This window comes from Echiichthys vipera (genome assembly GCF_963691815.1).
Source record: "Echiichthys vipera genome assembly, chromosome: 2".
Lineage (NCBI taxonomy): Eukaryota > Metazoa > Chordata > Actinopteri > Perciformes > Trachinidae > Echiichthys > Echiichthys vipera.
This window is the reverse complement of record NC_139827.1, coordinates 18445732-18466408: the sequence shown is the minus strand read 5'-3', so window position 1 is coordinate 18466408 and position 20677 is coordinate 18445732. Positions and strand designations below refer to the sequence as shown.

At 38.8% G+C, this 20677-nt stretch overlaps 2 protein-coding genes across 5 annotated transcripts in view; both read right to left on the bottom strand.

Annotated features, from left to right (window-relative positions):
- Nucleotides 1–6849, bottom strand: part of tbc1d1 (TBC1 (tre-2/USP6, BUB2, cdc16) domain family, member 1) — a 48712-nt gene extending 41863 nt beyond the window's left edge. For 3 of the 4 annotated variants that reach the window (XM_083921589.1, XM_083921590.1, XM_083921591.1), the window contains exons 1-2: nt 6790–6849; nt 5426–6066 (exon numbers count right to left, since the gene is read on the bottom strand). In XM_083921589.1, the coding sequence (XP_083777715.1) occupies nt 5426–6025 (600 nt within the window). In that variant the 5' untranslated portion in view covers nt 6026–6066; nt 6790–6849. Of the gene's footprint in view, nt 1–639; nt 769–5425; nt 6067–6789 lie in introns of those variants that run through there. The other variant, XM_083921592.1, reaches the window with a different exon arrangement.
- A 274-nt stretch (nt 6850–7123) lies between these two features.
- pgm2 (phosphoglucomutase 2) lies at nt 7124–19142 on the bottom strand. Its single transcript, XM_083934961.1, has 13 exons — nt 19009–19142; nt 17366–17533; nt 16915–17106; nt 15763–15846; nt 14705–14898; nt 12467–12656; nt 12245–12342; nt 11426–11606; nt 11144–11237; nt 10271–10400; nt 9991–10183; nt 9325–9458; nt 7124–8067 (listed from the first exon to the last, which is right to left on the bottom strand). The coding sequence occupies exons 1-13, from the start codon at nt 19081–19083 to the stop codon at nt 7965–7967; spliced, it is 1836 nt and encodes a 611-aa protein (XP_083791087.1). The 5' UTR covers nt 19084–19142; the 3' UTR covers nt 7124–7964.
- Nucleotides 19143–20677: the final 1535 nt, after the last annotated feature.

Below are 20677 nucleotides of genomic sequence, written 5' to 3'. Positions count from 1 at the left end.
TTAGTCAAATTAATTTTTTTTTATCTTTGATAGACTTTACTTCTGAATATAAACCACCTTTATCAGCTGCAACATTAAAGTGATATTTACATTAATCTATCAATAATTACTGTCTAAATATTCTGAAAAGGGCCACTCTGCATAATGAGTACTTTTACTTTATGTACTTGAAGTACATTTGGATTCAAATACTTTTGTACTTTTACTTAAATTTAATTTTGAATGCAGGACTTGTAACAGAGTATTTCTACAGTGTAATATTTCTACTTTTATATTGAAATAAAAACTCTGAGTACTTCTTCCACAACTGGTCTTTTGTAGTTTACACTGTCAAACAAACAGGCACATCTGACATACTGAGAAGCCTGTGTCACTTAGCCAAATGAAGAAAGTGTAAGATCATAAGTTATGGGCAAAACTAAAACAAATTAAAGAACACGATACTAGCTATGTAACAACTATTCTCCTTGAGTCGTGTAACATTAAGGAGAGCTCACTTGTTGAACTTGGCTAACAACAGGTTGCTAACGTGAATGCTCGCTAACGTTAACAACCTCGATTAACGTTAGCTAACTGTCCACTTGTTAGCAAGGCACCCAAACTAAACAAAGCCGTCCGACACAAGTTTAATGAACTTACATCTTTCTGTTCTTGTCTGACGTTGAACAGGTTGAGTCGCTGGAGTCGTGCTTTCATCCCATCCGCCATAAACGTTACAAACACGGGATCTAAACGGTTACTTATCCGAGACTTGTCTCTCTGACAGTGTGGGACACTTCAATATCATTTCATTGGAAAGTTAATTTTTGCTCCCTGAAGGAGATCAAGTTGTAGTCCGCATAGAATTAAACCACATCCGGTCCACACATTTCAAAGTAAGATGGATTGATGATTTTTTTTTTTAATAATATGTAGATAAAATTTGAACCAAAAAATACCCAAAACAATATCTAATAATAACAATAATAATAGTAATAATAGTAATACTACTACTACTACTACTAATAATAATAATAATAATAATAATAAAGCTATAAAGCTATAGACAAAAAACAAAACTAAGAAAAAACATACAATTTTTTTTAGCAAAAATAGATCACATATTTGACAAAGGAGTGGGAAGAACTTATTTACTTATTTAATTATATCCCTCTAAATTATTTGTACTATTTAAATATTTATAATATATCTAATATTTATAATTTATCCCCACTTGTCTTTACTTAAAATATATATATAAATTAATTTAAATACATTTATTTTTTAATTCATAATATATGAATCACCTCTTGTTTTTACTAAATATCTCAATTATATTTCAACACATTTATTTTTAATTTATAAAATATTAATCACCACTTATCTGTACTTATATAAATTCAGAGCGGAGTGGTTAAAACGGTCGCTCCATGTAAAAAGGCTGAAGGTCCTCAAGGATTCGACGCCGACCTATGGCCCTTTGCTGCATCTCTCCCCACCGTCTGTCCTATATAATAAAAAGGCTTGTAAAAATGCAAAAAAAAGTAATCTAAGATGAAGGGAATTTATTTACAATATATTAATCACGCTTATCTTTACTTTATACAAATGTATAAATTATTTTCAGCATATTTATTGATGATTTATAATATGTTAATCACCACTTATCTTTACTTTATAAAAAGACACAAATATCATTCCGATAACTTCCTATGACTACCCTTCACACACGCCACCCTTATTGCTTCACACCACAAATACAACATTGATTCCCTTTTGTTTTGAAGGGAAAGTGACAAACTTCCGATTGTATTCCAGCCAACCGTTGTCAACTTCTACATATACACACTACATTTGGCGGATGGGGCAGTTCCTGTCCCGGGCCACTCAAACTTTAGGCGGCGGACTTTGGGGTGGTATTCACTTGATTTTGACTATCTTCTCTGGTATGACCAAATCTAAACAGTATTTCCGGCTTGTAAGCAGAGCAGACATAATCAAGCAGGAATGAATGCCCTTGGGATGCACTGCAGCAGATCGCTTATCTGGGAATGAACCTCATGGCCCATAATGTTAAAGTCCTTTGGTCAGCAATTGATGCAGTTTTGTCTCAAAATCCAGGATACAGTTTGATTTTCACAGTTTGTACGGTGGTACATTCAGCAGCTGCCAGTAACTCTCAGAAGCTCCACGGGGTCTGCCAAATTATTGTTTAGTCATTTTTTGAAAGTTTTTTTTCTTTCAAAAATAAAAATATACATCAACATGAATCCAACATATTATTAGCAAATATAAATACGCCTTTTTGTGAAATAAAAAAAACAACATTTAATTTACACAGCATTGCTGAAAGGATTACTGGCCTTTAAGTAAGGTAACCATTACATAGTTAAACGTAAGTATTCACTGTGCCTTCCACATGTAAGCCTGTGTTTAACGTAAAACATGATGTTTGAATATATGAATGTGTCCGTAATTATTATTTTAATAGTCTACTATTGAATGCGTCATAAAAAGGTATGTGTATAGGCTTTAGGTCACCCTACATGTTATTGTAGGTCAGTGTAATAGTTGTACTTAGTTGTATACAAAATATGTAGTATGTCTCTCTTTCAGCTAAGGGGTCCTTTGCCTAAAAAACATTGAATATTCCTTTCATAGGATATTAGATTTGATTCGACTGATTCCTTTCTGTCACAAGTAAACTGTCTCACATGCTTGGAATAAAAAACTAATGTTGGGGTGATTAGTGTGAAATTAACTTTACTACATATTAACTGAACCACATGTTGACATCTAAAAGGGAACAGTTATTTTTTAGTCATTTAATCACCATGAATTAATCAATAATGTTCAAATCTAGCATCTAATAATACAATTAATATGAGATCACCGATGTAAATGAGAGGTTATCGTGCCAAAGTAGTGAGCAAAACATACAAATTTTGATAGATAAAGATGTAATAGGTACAAGTAGTAATACTGAAATATTAAATCTTCAGCCATTACCATCTGTTCACTCGCAGAATAGCGATTAAGTACCAAAATGAAATACAAATAATGACATTATATAATTATTTACTAGTTGGCTAATAAAACACAAATTGTAAGCAACTGAAATCAAACAACACTGCAACAAACAAATTCACTCATAAAATGTTTACAGTGAAACATTGTGAACTTCAGTGGTGACACCCAGTGGAAAAAAAGTATACACTATTTTTTGCCACTCCAGGAGCAGCAGCAGGGAAACCCCCACATCCCCTGAAACAGAAGAGTAAGTTTTCTTTTTTTTTCGACAAGCAAATAATGCTTGTAACAGACATCATGTCACACACATCTACATGAAAATAAATCACTGCACAGTGACGTCAAAATACAGCCAGTGAATTGGCTATTTGAATACCTTGAATGCCTCATGACTCAAATTATGTAGAAAATTTTGCACAAACAAACACACACGTTTGTTTGAGAGAGTGACCATTATTGCCATCATGCAGCCTCTAACCTTAACTATCATAACGACAGTCAACATGATGCTACTGTACCTATAAGTTTTATACTGGCTCAAATTCGTATATTTGACTTTCAGAAACTACTTTTAACTTTACTGTAGATTACAAAATAGTCACATTTAATACCACGTCAAGTACTGGTGGTGTGTCTGTTATGATACAGCACAGAAAAAATGTAAAAAGTATTAACATTTACTCTGCAGGTCTAGTTTTTAATGTGAATGTCTGCTGGACATGGAACTGTGATGCAAGGAATGCTCCTAATTTACATTCTCGTTTGTTACAGCACCTTTATTGTATTGTCTTGTTAAGTTCTTTAGCACGGCCCAAGGATTCCACATGTATTGCGTGTGCGTGTGTGTGTGTGTCCCATATGACAAAGTTAGGGCAACAGGTGGTCAGCCTGACATCATCGTGACATTCTTGAAAGGGCAGAAAGAGAGAGAGAGAGAGAGAGAGAGAGAGAGAGAGAGAGAGAGAGAGAGAGAGAGAGAGAGAACAACAAGCATCCACACACAGGCACGTGCACGCACGCATACACATACACATACACATACACATATACACACACACACACACACACACACAAAAGTGAAATCAAAAACAAGTGCTGGGCCAAAGGAAGTGATCGTCATGGCAACACAGTTCTACATCCGGCTTGGTTAATGTAAAGAAATCTTATTTGACTCTCACTCAGGCACACAGAACAAATGCCAGCAGTCATCCCAGCACATGAACAGCCTGTGTGTATGAGATGAAGTGATGCATTTATACAGTATACATACATACACACACACACACACACACACACACACACACACACACACACGCACGCACGCACGCACGCACGCACGCACGCACGCACGCACGCACGCACGCACGCACACAGACACACACGTATACACACACGCACACACAAACGCTATATTTACAATACAACACACAGTACATGCTGGCTGTTCATATATGTGAAACATATGCAGGTGATTGTTATGTGAGCCCAGGCATGTGTGCATGCGAAGGGCGAGGAAAACATTCCTAAATCAAGGTCAATCTGACTTATTTGATTAGTTTAATATCCTCCATTGTCGCCATCTCTCTAATTTAGCCAACTCCTTTAAGTCTTTGGTATGCCGGGCACGACATGCAATGAAGATGATATCAAATATCTCTGGCTCGACTCGGACGCCAGCTGCGACATCACAGTGCAGACCGTGAAACACGCCATGTGGAGGAGAGGTGAAAGGATTTAGAGGTCAGGAGAGTGATGGTCAGCAGAGTGTGTGAATGTGTGTTTATGTTGTTGAAGCAACAGCACAGTGTACACAGACTTCCACCGGGCCAAAGCAAGACCCAGTTTCTCTCAGTGGGATGTCATAACAGACACTGATGGCAGGTGTCAGGCAGTTTTTTGTCATTAAATATAAGAAGGTTGCTGCCAGGCTGGTCCCTGACTCTCATGTCATTCTAATCGTTTCCTCTCTGCTCTAGAGTCTACTCTGAAGTGCCAAATCTCTGTTGACTTTTATATGCAGAGCATGTCTTGATGGGCTTCTGTTTAAAATTATGTTCTTCCAAGTTATGAGACTGTTCTCCTTGACATTGGTGCGATTAGAGTACAAATTAATTGGCCTTTTTGCAGTGGTTTTAATTGTCTGCTGTTTTGTAGTTACCAAGGATTTTTTTTTATCGTAGACAAATCCTGCTAATAATCAACACATTAGGAATTCGGAGTGGTGAGGTCTGGTGAACACAGTTATAGTTCCAGTTGGTTTTTTGTTTGTTTGAGCTACAATTCGTGGAGATTCACCTCACCTTTGCCAGGCATACCTTTCCCAGAATTGTTTTGTTACTTTGCACACACCTGTATATTAAGCATGAGACAGTGTTTAATCTCATGTCATCAAATTTCTACACAAATACAGACTTACTTTGGTACTGTCCTGGCACTGGAAGACAAAGCAGGCGCAGTTCGGTTCCTTTCTGACCAGACAGCCAAAGCTGCTGGGCTCCTGGCTGTTGTGGATCAGCTTAGTCACTTGGTGAGGACAACATTGAAACAGCACTGTGTGTGTCAGAGGGTCCCAGACAATTCCCTCTCCCAGGACAGACACACATCGCACCCACGATGCAGACACACACAGAAAAACTGTCTGATTATGGGTAGAATGGTCCAAGTGTCCTCCAGGTCGCAACCCAGCACTCATACTTTTCTCTGCAGCCCCAGACTTACTGATCTCAGCCACCACCCAGGGCAGCATGGCCATGGTGGTCAGGTGGTGGACCGGCAGAGAACCGGTCAAGGTCAGTTTGTATCGTACCTCCTTGTCCTCTCCTTCTTCCTCTACCTTTTCCTCCCATGATGTCGCAAAAGGAAGTTTCTGAGGACATGGTGTGGAAGAGGTGAGATGTGAAAGAGATGGACAAGAGCGGCGTTTTGAAGTTATGTTAGGAGGGTGTTTCTCAGAGCTCCCTGGCCTGGAGGAGGGTTCCTCTCTTCTGGGCTTCACTTCAAAGTAAAGTCCTTCCATGGCTGGTGGGGACAGAGGCAGCTGTCTGCCTCCACTTTTACCTATGAAACATCACAGAGGCATTTAAAGGGGGAAATTGGGTGGGGTTTGGTGTTGGTTCGTCATCAGTATAGAATCAGGGCATTGAATCAGTCTTACAGTGCAGTCAGCACAGGGTCATTTGGAGGGTAATATAAAATGACCAGCTGGTGTTGTTGACCCAACCAGAAACACATGACTTGACTATTGACCTACACCTTTACAGTCTCAAGGGCACACAAACACATGACTGTTAAACTATGAGGATCATACTTGGCCAGTCCCGTGTGTCAGAGAGAGGTAGTCCCCCCCGCTCTACTCACTATCACTTTGGCAGAGGTATGTTTGGATTTGTATGGGAAATCAGTGGGCAAATATACAAGCAACTACGTCTACATTTATAGCGGGACATGATGAAAATGCTTAAAAGCACGGAGCATATGGACGCAAACAACATATGGAATCAAAACGTCCACGTCAAGTTATAGAGAAATACAACTAGGGCGCCTGCTTACCTCATATTTGCCCTCGCAATAAAGAAATCTCCAGTTTAAATCAGCTAGGACAGTGCGACACGAGATATATTTCGCCATCTGCTGCGGCAGAACAGCAACGGAAGTTACAATTTTTACCGGTTATCGTAATTTTACGCACGGAACAAGTTATTTTTACGCACGAGGTGCACGGTAGATATTTGAGTCAATATTACACCAGTCACTCGCTTCTCATGTCGGCAGTCTTCTTACCTGTTCTCTGAAGTCTTATCCGATGCGGAGCGCAACTGAAAGAGGTTGTAGTGTATTTCACTTACGTACACACAGAGACACAGCCCTTACTGTCTCTAGTTTGAGTTAAATATAGAGACAGGGCAGATCCGAACTCCCTCCTCTCTGTACTCAGATAGGGCATGACAAGTGCATGCTGCATGCATGCACTGCTAGGGGATGCAGGGCGAAGTGTCCGCACGTAGCGTGTGTGTGCTTTATCCCTCGACATTTTTCTCCAAATCCAAACGTTTTTTATTGATACATTGTAATTTTTAGCACAGTTTCTTTGGAACATGAGACACAGTAACGTAAAGATAAGCTGCTAAATAAACAACATTACATAATCACTGGTAAGTAAAAAGGCATTAATTGTATATTTAACATGGTGTCAAGGGTCCCTTTGAGTGCTAACTATTCGTATCAGGTAATGGGGAAGTGGGTACATTAAAAAAAAAAAAAATACAATACAATATCTCCACTTGGTGGTGCTCTATGCTTTTAGGCGATCCTTTATCAAATTCGCAATTCTGGAATGATGGCTGTGACAACTTAAAAATGTATTCAACTGTCACTTTCAATGTCATACCCTACTATTATCGAAGATATTACACATTCAAAGTTTAACAGCAGTTTACAACATCCATTAAGGTTACAATATCAGTTTAAGCATATCTGTCATTTACACTCTCATGTGTATAACTCTACATATAAGCAGCCTTGTAGTTGATGCTGAAGCAATGTAGGATGCATAATTGTTAAAAACAAGTGAAAATACAGAAATGTGTGTGTTTAACAGCACAGTGATTACTGCGGCTGTAGAGTGGTGAACATTTAACAGTTGTGGTTTAAAATCTCCAGCGGCGAGGTAAATCCAGAATTTAGCTCAGATATACTGTGACTGCAGAACACACGCACACGCACGCGCATACCAACCGATAGATGTCTAAACAAACTCAAAACGGAGGTAAGAGGTTGTCCTGAAGACAGATTAACTGGTCTGTAAGAGTATCTCTGGTCAAACTGGCAAAAAAACATTGGAAAAAATTGATTAAAAGTCAAGCCTGCGTTGAATCAGGAATCCCTTCTGGAGTAACTAAGACATTACGTGATGGCTGGTCAGAGATGTCCTGCATGTGAATGTATGTCTATCAGTGCTACTCCGGCTTGGGCTGCAGCTTATTCTTCTCTGGCTCAAAGAAGTTTTCAACAATGGCATCAACCAAGTCATCCAGCTCCTTCTTCAGGTGCTTCACATCACTGTTAAGAGATTCAAAGTGTCAGAAGGGGAAAACAAAAGAGGACTGTATGTTTACATGCACACTAATGTTCCATACAGGTCCTGTACACAGAATATTCGTTTCAATATTCTAAATTAGTCCTTTTTCCAAATATACTGTAGCTGTTTCCGATTAAGACAGTGGGATTTGCTGGCCTTATTAATTATTTATGACCTTGTCTGTTTACGGCTAACGGTCAGCTATGTGAGCTGCTGTAGTTGATGTACGCAAACCAACGACTAGTAAAGGTTTGCAAAACTGGTGTAGAGATGCATGCCCAAAAGAATAGCCCTTATTTCTGGTAAGAAGGCGAAACAACTACTTTTAAACATGATGAAAGTTTTCAAGAAGGAATGACATAGGGAGGTTGTGTTCGCACGGTCAAGGAAGTCCACCACCGGCTGCATGTAAATGGGACTATGAGTGGAATATTCATTTTCATTAGCCATGTAAACAGCCTAGTAGGAATATTGTCTTTTTTGGAATGAGGGCAATACCAGAATATTGTGCATGTAAACGTATTGAAGCTTTTGAAGTAACTGTAGTGAGCCAACTGCGGTTGCCATTTACAGTTAAGACATTTAGAGATTAAAGTATTAGCTGACTCATAAAGTAATGGGCATCCTTCTTTTGATAATCTGTTAATTGGTTTGAATGATGAAACCATTTCTACTTTTGAAACTATTCATGCTACTTTACCTTCTTAATACACATTCAAGTAATCATTGCAGTGTAGGGTCAGCTATTCATAATAACTTAAAATATTCCACATCTCTCATACTTTCATATTAATAATCAAGCCGTCAAAGACATTCATACAAATTCAACCCATACCCACTTTTACAACTATTCATACTATTTTACAACCTTAATACACACATTCATACTAATTCAAACTATTCTCACTCTTGCAACTATTCATTCTACTTTACCTTCCTCATACACATTCAAGTCATCATTGCAGCATAGCGTCAGCTATTCAGCACTCATCATTCATGCCGCAATTTCATAGAAATTGCATTTTCTTGTTGTTTAAGTCGTTTTTTAAGCAAAAATGTAAGAATACTTTGTTACAGCTTCACCAAAGTGAGGATATCTATAACTTGGATTTTACAGTAGGAAATTGTAAGCTTACTATACTACAATTAATCATATATACTGTAAAATGTCAATCAAAATAATCATTAGCCGTAAAGAGGATTTTTCACTTCCTGGCACAGTCTCTACAGCGACCTACCTGTTACCAGGAGCAGCACAGAGTTCAGTATAGTATTTGATTTTGGGCTCTGTGCCACTGGTCCTCATGGTGGCCACACCTCCGTTGGAGAAGGTAAAGGTGATCATCTGACTGGACTTGGAGGTGGGAAGAATCTAGGACACAAGAGGAAGTGATGGATGTATAGATGCAAAAGAACTTCTGTTACAAAGGAGAGCTAATGGGAATTCTCCATATACACATACATTTGCATAAAGAATACAGCTCACATATTCAGTTTCTGTGTATATTTTTTTTGCAAATACTGCAGCAGTAAGTTACAAAACCTGGAAAAGTGGGTTACTGAATGTCTCCTCAGTAAAGTCATAGTACACTTAATTGATCTATAAACACCAACTGTTCAGGTTTAAGCTGCAATAATGGATTTTTCTTTGGCCACTTGGGGGCAGTGGAAAGTTCGGAACACAACACTGACATATCATCAATGTTTAAGTTGATATGGTGAACTTCTAAGCAAACAGTTATTTACACAACCAGCAGTTATCGAACAACATTCTAATATATTTGGAGTTGTGTTTCTTACCATGTTAGGGCTTAAAACAGCAGGCCAACAAAACTGCTGGCCACAGCAAATGTTTGTTCTGTTCTGAGTGGATGTAACGTACATTTGTTCTTGTGTGCACTTACAGCCTTGTTACTGGGCTGGCTGTTGTCGTAGCCGGTGGTCAGGTCACGTACAGCAGAGATGGAGAAGCGACCGCATTCGGTGGGATACGAGTCCTTCCGGCCACTGTAGCTGCGCAGGCGCTCAAACAAGCTGCGGATCACGTCCTGGTCATGGCAGATAAAATAGGAGTTCTTACTGATGTGGTAGCCGTACCTGACAATGAGGAGTAGAGCAAGACAGTTAATAATCTTAGTAATATAAATTAAAGTCAGATGAATTTTATGTATACACGTGTCTTACTCTTCATAGATGGTCTTGACTTGTTGAGAAAGGCTTGTGCTTGTTGTAGTCAGGTAGGAAATCATTTCTCCTGCTATAGCTGCAGCACTCACTCCATCCTTGTCCAATACAGAGGGACTACACATATAGCCTGCAACACACATTTCAGTTACTTATTTCAGTTCATCCCCCAGCATGTGAACCTCCAGCTGCTGTAGGTCACTCATTTCTTTTACGAATGGTGCGTGCAAATGCATGCAATTCCAATCACAACACCATAATCATGTTATATGGGAATGCTCTAAAGTATGTGATGTTGTATGTGTGCGTTTGAGTGTTCATCTCTCATATTAACCTCAAGCTACCTTTAACCCAGTGAATGGTGTTAAAATGTATGCTAAGAACAAGGTCCTCAGATGACATGTTGACAATGCTGCTATGTGCATTGTTGGGAGCACTGCATAAAAATTGGGATTTTCATCAGTAAGCAGCACTGAAAAGTGCTGTGAAAGAGCAGGTTAACAACACTTCACGTGGACTTGCAGGATTTAGAGAGGTTTGCAGGGGTTCCGTTATTTGATTCAGTTTGAAAGAAAAGTGCTTTTTATACATTATTCTTATGCCCTAACTTTATCAAGAAATGTTTCCAAACGGCCCTCACCAAAGTTTAGATCTTGTGAGCTGGTTAAACAATCTGTCCTTGACTGTCAACTGACATTAATTCATATCAGATGAATACTTTTAGGCTGATCAAATCTAATTATCTTGTGACATTGTGAAGATCATTACCAGAACAAACTCGTATACTGTGATGCCACAAAGCATGAGTCAGAACTGCTGATTTTGGACAACATTTATTTGTGTGTGTGTGTGTGTGTGTGTGTGTGTGTGTACCTATGGCCTCCTCAAAGGCAAACAGAACGGTCTTGCCCTGGTCCAAAAGGTCTCTGGCTCTGTTTCCCATCCACTTGAACCCTGTTAGTGTTTCCTGTACAAACAGGGGTGATAGTAACTGTCAAGTGTAGTTTGAAATATTAACTCACTTCAAGAGAATCTGATATACTGGAAAATGTCATTACGTCTGTCCATCTGCTCTTTTAAAAGACAACCATGTAGTACAGCATGATTTGTTTCACATTTGTAACAAATTACAGCCTTGAACTTAACCAGCGGTACCTCAAAGTGGAAACCTTCCTTGAGAGCGATGGCACGCAGAATCTTGGATGAGACGGTGCTCGACAGCATGTAGAGGTTTTTCACAGCAGCAGCGTCAGAATTTTGCTGTTTCCAGCAGCGGAACATCCACCAACCAAGCAACGCTCCCAGCTCGTTACCACTGAACACTTGCCACTGTCCGCTGACAGAGAGAGACAGAGGTTATGGGAATGCAGGCATGCAAAAAAACAAAACATTATAATTATCCAGTCTGTGCTGTTCAAATCTTTTCCTCCCTATTCGTTTTTGGAAATTTGGGGGATTAACAACGTGAGAAGAAGTTCACAATCTGCAATATAACCGAAATGAAACAAAATAGTTTATTAAAGAGGATTTTGGACTCAACATATTTAAAACTTGGCAGATACAGGCAGAAACTAAATTAAATTAAATCTCAATAAAAAGGGGATTAGTTTTTGTTTCCCCTGCATATTCTTGGCAGTGTGGAGGCTTTAAAAAAGCACTGAGCGAATGCTGTGATGGAAGATCATATAACTAAACAGTTGAATGAACAAACTTCTTATCGCCAAACCCTGTTATACATTGTTATCTTTAAGATTTACCTCTAATTAAATCACAATAACATACCAAAATCCTTTTTACATTGGAACATACATGCAGCTCATATAGCTGGGTAGATCTAGGAGGCCAGAATTTACTTCATATCTATGCTCTATATTCTTCTTAGCAGGTTTCTCAACGGTGCTCACCAAAGTTTAGATCTTGTGAGCTAACAAAAGGATTTTAAATAAAAAAAACAATCATTATAAACACACAAACCTCTCCTGCTTCTCAGCGATGGCCAGTCGATCAGCATCAGGGTCATTCGCCAACACAACAGTGGCCCCCTCCCTCTCTGCTAGTGCAAATGACAGTGTCTGACACACACACAAACACACAAACATACACACACGGACACACACACGCACACACTTGAACATCTTCAACCAAAACACACAGTCTATTTATGACTGCATTTTGATGTGAATGTTCTGAACGTACCAGGACTCCCTCTCCTTCCTCAGGATTTGGATATTTGACCGTGGGAAATTCTGGGTCTGGATCTTTCTGCTCCTCTACAGCATATGGAGGGTGGAGGTCAAAGGCCTTGAAAGCTGACTGGACAAATGTGTGGCCAACGCCGTGCACAGATGTGTGCACAATTTTCACCTCTGAACTCTTGTTGATGTCCCTGTGAAGAAAGTTAAGGGTTTGTTTATTTTTTTTCTTCAAATTCATTGCTTCCTTTCTTTGTCCTTATTTCAGCTCTGTAGTATTGTGTGCGTGTGCGGGTGTGTGTTTCTGTCCCTTTTCTAGTATACCCTACAGTGCAAACTTAAATGCACTTCAAATATGAAGCAGCAACACACAATAATTATAATCATCAATGGAACAGATTATCTCAGAGGTAGGCTCTCTCAGAGGTAGGCTCTCTCCTCACCTCAATTGACAAAAAGACATTGGCCCACATTTATCAATCTTGCGTGAAAACAGGCGCAGATCTGAGCGCAGAATTGGTCGTAGGACAGGACCCACATGTGATTTATGAAACATTCGCATCTAACCAATCTCAGCGTACGAATGAGCGGGCTTTGATAAATGCGGCGGCTGAATTCGATTGTCATTAACCTGTTACGCCCTTAATATTCCTGGTTCGGAGGCCACTGAGGTCAAACATATGTTGATTGTGTTTCGCTGACAGCAGCAATAAATTAATTATTAGATATTTTCTTTTTGACCTGTGTATAGCTGCTACCTAAGTTTATGTATTTTAAAGGGTAGGCGTTATAAGCTTTAGCTTCTGCCTATTCCCTTTTTTCAGACCTTATACATTTATTTTTTTGTGTTTGTTACGAAATGTCTTTGTCTGAAATGTCTGAAAATAAACTGAACTGAACTGAAACATGGAGAGAAAAACACTGGTAGGAAAAGAAACTTTTCCGACACACAGATGGGCATCCTGACATCTGAGATGGAGCAAAATAAAGTTTTGCTTTTTGGCAGTCTTAAGAGTGGAATAAAAGGGGCCCGTAAAAACGCTGTAGGGAAAAGAATAACAGAGGCAGTCAACCCGAAGCAGCGCTCCACTGTGACCCGTGTGCGTGTGTGCGCACTGCTGAACCTGCGCTCCTGCTCTGTAGCGGGGTTTGCCAGCGGGGTTATTAGGTATTCCGTTAGAGGATAACCTCCGTCACCTAGAAGAACCATACCAAATTGTTAATCATCTGATACCTTGTTTGATTTAATGCACTTTATCGAGGCTATCCACGAACCGAGGAGATGACTTTGGCTCTGCAGTGCGCCTTGCTGCAGCCGCGCGCCAACACATTCATTCACTCATTCATCTTCAATCGCTTGTCCCTGTCGGGGTCGCGGGGGGCTGGAGCCGAGCTGTTTTGAAATATTAAAGAATCGCGTGTGTCCCCCTGGCCACCACGTTTAAAAGCGATAGCTTGGCATCACAAATCACCTGTACATATATCGAGTGGTAGTTTTTGCGATTGATGAATGCGCAATCATTCATGGACAGTGCCTTCAGACGCACATGAGTACAATCAATTGCTCCAACCACATTTTTTTTTATTCGTTTTAAGAATCCGTTTTGATCTGTTCTTAATATGTGACTGCTTATGCTCAGCCAGATTTTGCTGTGCTGCACCGCAAATACACAGGCTCAAATGTGCATACAGGATCTCAGACCAGACGTGAGATTTGATCGTAGCTCCCGCTCACGTCCAAATTGATAAATGCCGAAGTTTGCCAGGAAAAGGTCGTACGCACGTTTTTCTGCCGTACGTTCGTTTGATAAATGAGGGCCATTGGCACTTAGCCAAAAACACTTTGGACACAGGCCCTAGCAGTGGCACTCATAATTCTGTAGGGTGGGGCAGTTACATAACACTGCAAAATGTCCCAGCACCTGAGTTCCCATAGCTTCTTTAAAAGCTTTGTGTTGTCATGACAAGTGACACATGATCGGTGTCTTTTCATGTTTTCTCTCCACGCTCTTAGAAATGCATAACGGAGTTTGTTCTGTATATATTTATTATTAAAACATGAAAATGTAATATTTTAATTTGCGTTCCAAAAATGTAAATGATGGGTAATAATAGATTATGATGGAATTTTTACTACACTTACGAGAAAGTCCAATGCAACCTCTGGTTTATCTTGTTCTACGCCATGCCTTTCTCTGGGGTTTTAAATTGTTTACTCAGTAGATGATTATCTATGGAGCACCTGTGATGGCAGTGTTTCTGGATGGCTTTGAAGTATTGTGTGTGGATGTCCTGGTAGGGATCTTTGAGTAGGGGGCTCTTGAGGGCCTCCTCTGTGCTCCAGGACTCAGGCCATGGCTCCAGGTTCTCCTCTATGGCCTTGGAGATACCTTTGTCATGAGGAGGCACAATCTGGGCTCCGTTCTCCCAGTACACCTGATAACACAGACAAGGCAGCAGAGGACAGATATGACAGCAGATAGAACATTAATTGAATGAATTAGGGCTGTAACTATTGTTTTTAACATTGTTAAATCTGCTAATTGTTTATTTAATTTATTCAACATTTTTCTATATAATGTCACACAATTATCTAGAATGCCCCTCATCATTTCTTGGACCTAAATGTCACATAGTCACATTACAAAACTCAGTTAATTTGAGAAGCTGGAACCAAGAATGTTCAAATTTTCGCTTGAAAACTTCTTCCACAATGAATCAATTCTCAATATACTGTAGTTGGGAATACATTTTCTGTTGATCAACTAATTGAGTAAACAACCTATTGTTTCAACTCTACACCGAACAAGATGTAACCATTACAACTACAGTCATATGTTGCCTCCACATCTCCCAACCGGTCATACAAGGGGTTAATGATTGTATTTTGGTTTGTTTTGTTGTCTTTCGGTTACCTTGATTGTTTATTATCAAGTTTAGGGGTATTATTGTTTGTTTTGTTGGCTTTGGCTCACCACTAGTTCTGAGTAGGTTAGTTAAGCGGGCTGTCCCTATTGTAAATAATACAGACAACATTGTCAATAAATCATATTGTTTGCACATTCAGTGACCTGTGTCTGTAGCTTCTTGGGATTTAGGAAAGATGAGTATATAAAGTATTTAAAGCCAACTGTCAGTGTGATCAGGCTGTGGAGCACTATCCCTTTACATTTTTAAAACCTTTAAATGTGAATCAGGGCCAGAGCCCAGAACTAACAACACACCAAACAAATAAATAATAAGTAAACAAGCAAGTAAGTCATTAAAGAAGGTAGGAATGAAGTGAGTAAAATCTGTTACCTTGTAACCATTGTCCTGTTTGGGGTTGTGAGAGGCAGTCACCATGATACCAGCACACAGACCCAGGTGTGAAACCGTGAAGGGCTGCAGGGAGCAGGAGAGAAATGTCCAGTACACTCAAAAGATTAAACTAGACCATATATTATATACAGTAAACTGCATGTACACAAGAAAAAATACAAAGAAATGTGGACAGATGTACAACCAGTCCCTGAAGAACAATATTGTAGCTGTCATTTAAGTTCTAGCAAGAGCCAAACAATTTAATCTGATTTTCTATGTTTGTAAAACACTTCAGTCGATGAGCCAGCATTTATTACTTTGAGGGACTCAAATGAGTAACATTCAGCATTTTTCTTTTCACACTCTGTTAGTGGAAGCATTACCCTCCATGTGCTGCCACTTATTCACTCTATACAGTACTTTATATAAATTATCTTCTTGCAGCAGGTCATACATAGGGACATGAAATCCAGGTGGAAATAAGTACAAACTGGTTGACTGTTTTACAACTGTGTATTTGCTAGATAAAAAAGGCCAACATGAAGTGTCTTACCCAATGTTCCCATATAACATAAACAAAATGAGTGATGTGAAGTGAGAATGGTGAAAGAGGCTGACACTGGCCTCAATTTGGATTTTTCATAGCTTGTGGCTGTCAGTCATTCTGTGTTTAAGAGTTGCTGAATACATTCATTCCTAAAGAAGTTGTGTCATCACTATGATGTTTTAAGTGTTAGTATCACTAAGTACCTGGTGTCAAGATTTTGTCTGGGCTGCAATTAGAACATCTTGTACAGTTTTATTCATATGACGTATTTACACAAAGTCATGTAAAAGGTCACAGGGTTTTAAGTATAACCCAGTGAATCCTATGTGCGTTATGCAACCTGCAGTATACACAGCGGAAGTGTACTTTATGAATGGAATTTGCCCTGTGGCTTCTGTCACACTGTCACCTGCTCCACCAGCAAACCGACACCGGACAAACTGATATGGCTTAAGAATTTGGTTACTTCCACAAATTAACCCGACAAGTGTTTAAAATGTAACAGTAAGCAGTAACATGATACTTCTGTTTTAAGGTGTTACATCATCTGTGACTAAAAATAAAACCACATATGAGGAAATTACAGAAGTTTAAGCGATTACCACAAAGGGTGTAGGGGTGATGTCAGAGAAGAGGTAAACAGGTACTCCACGGCTGATGAACACAGCTGCAGCCAGGCTGGCGAAGCGTTTGCTGCTGCCCCCGCTGGGTGGATGGGCTCGGGCGTCATACCCAATCACCACCCCTCGCTCCTTCAAGTTCTCAATACTCCTCTCCAGGTAGTGACAAAAACCCTTCCAGAGGAAAAAGATTTGGGGAAATAAGAGATAGCTTGTTTAGTACATTTACAAACAGTTTCAGAAAGTTGGTGAGAAAAGTAGCTGCAATGAAATCCTACATTGTGCAACAAGATGGTGGCATGAGAGCAACTGTATGCAATCGAACATGAGCATTTGGATTGTCTCTACTTCTTCAAACAGCGTCGAACAAGAGTCAATAACGTGCATGTGACTTGATGCTTAATGAGTGGTAGTAGTTTATCTATTAATCAACCTGTGTGGTCTGGATGATAGTGAGGTCATTCATACAGGATGTGCCAGGGCCCATGGCTGCTCTCAGACCTGCTGTACCAAACTCCATCCTGGAGGAGAAACATTTCTTCAGAGCCTCCACCGCTCCTTCTTTCACCATGTCTTCCACCATCGACGCTGTCTTGGGGTTCTGGGGAAGAAAAACCCATTTAGTTATACTTGGGAATATATCCAGCATTCACATAAATGTATTAAAACCGCAATATACGTACAACAGGAGCTCAGGGAAACAATTCAGTATCATTTCTAAATGTAACATTTTAAAAAGTCAGTTCAAGTTAAACTATGTGACTACTTAGTGCTGCCAATTGGTTTGTTTTTTTGTCTTTAACAAAGTTCTGAAAGGACAATGACTGGAGCTAGAATATTTTTTGATTTATTGATTATTTCAGCTCTAATTCAGATGCAGAGGGTACAAGACAGATTCAAGTAAAATTCAGGCTCTTTGTCAAATATGGTGTATTTCACTATGAATGAATGAGTCAGTTTTCTAAATCAAGTAAAAAACTTTAAAGAATAAGTCTGGTTACGAGTGGGTCCATATGAAATTCCTATTCAAACGGGCCGCTGAGCAAGCCGCAGCCACACAATTATGTTACTAATGAAAAAGAGTCCCTTTTCCAATGTGACCTGATTAGAGGCATCCCATGTCTCGAGACTATGAATGACTTGGTTTGTGTTGGTCAGATGCATGCTCTTTAACATCATGGCACCCAAACCTTTTCTCAGTTGAATTAACTCTTCTTCAACTTGCTTGATAATCACATTGTGAAAGACTGGAATATTGCATTCAGGGATTTTTTAGTTTGTTGAAAGAGAGCATCAGTGGACTGTACTTTATAATGTAACTATTACTGCTTTTTTGCAAGCTACCTTTTGCGTTTGGTTCGGTGTCAATAAAATAATGTTGAAATGAATAGTTTAATATCAGGTTATCGCAAGTTATATTATTATCACTATATTCAACAGCTGTATCACATATCACATATTTTCCCTCATATTAAGTTAATATTCATTCATTAGTCGTGCATCTTTTGATGACTTGCCTATAGGCACATTTCACATTTCTTTCATTGCAGTTTGCCTCACTTTATGTTAAGCAAGACTTCCTGAATTCTGATTTCTATGATTTAACTCAACCAAGCTGAGTTTCTAGGTCAAACTAAATATGAATTTACATGTATTGGTTTTTAAAATGGGACCGATTGCACACTGTCTGACAGTGTTTAATTAGATTTGTTTGAATTACTTAGTTTATTTAATAAAGTTGAATTGATCAAAAGCTAATTATGACCATAATAATAATGGCCATGTGCATCATTTCACTCACAGTGAGTGTACTTGATGCCACATTAGTGTATTTTGCAGTTACAGTTAGGTTAGTGTTTTATTTTACTCTTCTAATGTTATAAACAACCCTACATTATTATGTTACACACTGGGATAACCCCAGAGAGTCTTTTATCAACCTAACATTAAATCACTTTTAAAACACCAGGTAACTATAGCAACAAACTGACAAACTAGCATAACACTACAGTGACGTTAACGTTTCAGGACAGACACAGCACTTGAAGTGAACGTTAGCTGGCTGTCAGCCGTTACCTTGTCATACTGCAGCCACTGCTTGACAGCCTGGTCCAGCTTAGTGTCACCCGTTGTGGACAAACCGTTCTCCATTTTCCCTCCTTTGCCGAGTAAAGACGATGTCCAGCTCACTAACTATGGTCACACGCGGTGAGTTGCGCTCACACTGAAGCCTGTTACTACACAAGAGTGGAAGCGTTAGCTTTGATGTGACTTCTTATGCTAAGATGTGAACAACGCGGGGCGGAGTTACGTCATGCGTCACGAGTTTCACATCTGTTGCCTTCACTGGTCGCCGCAAATGTGGTAATTACGTAAAGCGTGAGTGCTTCGCTGACTGTTCAACGAGTACAATAACATCTCGCAGTAGTGGAAAGTAACTAAGTACCTTTAATCAAGGACTTACTGCAGTTCTTTAATCTTGAGGTAATTTTACTGTTTTATGTGTTTTTCATGCTACTTAACATGGAAGGGCTGCCAGGGTCACCCTGATTCCTGAACAATTTCAGCAAACATCTGAAGTAAAAATATTTTAGTTTAAAAAATTAGGACATTTTCTGTTATAACTGTACAGTAAAATAACTCCGAAAGTCATTCTGAACAGGGCTCCATTGAACATTTCAACAAACCTTTTAAATATTTTTTAATGACAGATCAAATATGAATTATGATATAATGTAGGATAACTTCCCCTGAACAAGATATTAATAATTTCAGCAAACTTTTGAAGGAAAACATTTAATTTATCAATTTAATAATTAGGACACTTTCAATGTATTACAATATTATTTGAGCCAACTTTCCCTGTATTAATGTACAGTGAAAGTACTTAAAGTCAGGGACATTCTGAGCAGAAATAATTTGTGCTTCTCAGCAAACCTATTATGGAAACGGTTTCATCAAATATGGTCTTCTTTGCGGAGGGTTTTGATTCAGTGTATAAAATGTGAGAAAGTATTGCTGAAGTCTTTCAGATAATAATGCTACAAAAGCCTACTGATGATAAATTTGAAAGATGAATGTTATTCCCATACAGATACTTCATATTGTTGGTGGAAAAATAGACATTTAGGGACTGGAACCAAATGATTTTAATGTTTAATCTACATAAATTACATCAGAAATGCAATGTCAATAATCATGAAACAGTTATATCAGACAAAGCAGATTCAAATTGTAATTTTTTAATGTTATGTTATTAAGGTTTATTCATGTTGCAATAACCATAAAAACTAAGTCAATGTACAACTGCATTTAAATAGTGGATGGTTAATAGTTAATACTGTGAGTGACCCATTTTATCCAGATTATCTGCAGATTTGCATCAAACAGAGGTATTTACAATATGTTCACATATTTAGATAATTTACAAATTAATGTGTGGCAGAAAAAAAATCTTTATTTCTTCAGTTCTAAATGACAAAAGGACCAAATAGTTTCCAGGTTCCAACTGCAAACAGCAGCAACAAGTTGTGTTCAGAGCAGAGGCACTAGACCTTACTTTACTTCAAAGGGCAGAGTATGTTTTTAAATTAAATTTTGCATTGTGCAAAACTCAAATCCACAGATAAGTTTAACCTTTATTTGACAACAATCAACTGAAAACTGATAAGTTTATGCAACTAAATTATTTGCCATTTTTATATGCCTGAATAATTTAAATCCTTCTGTTGAAGAAATGTGGACA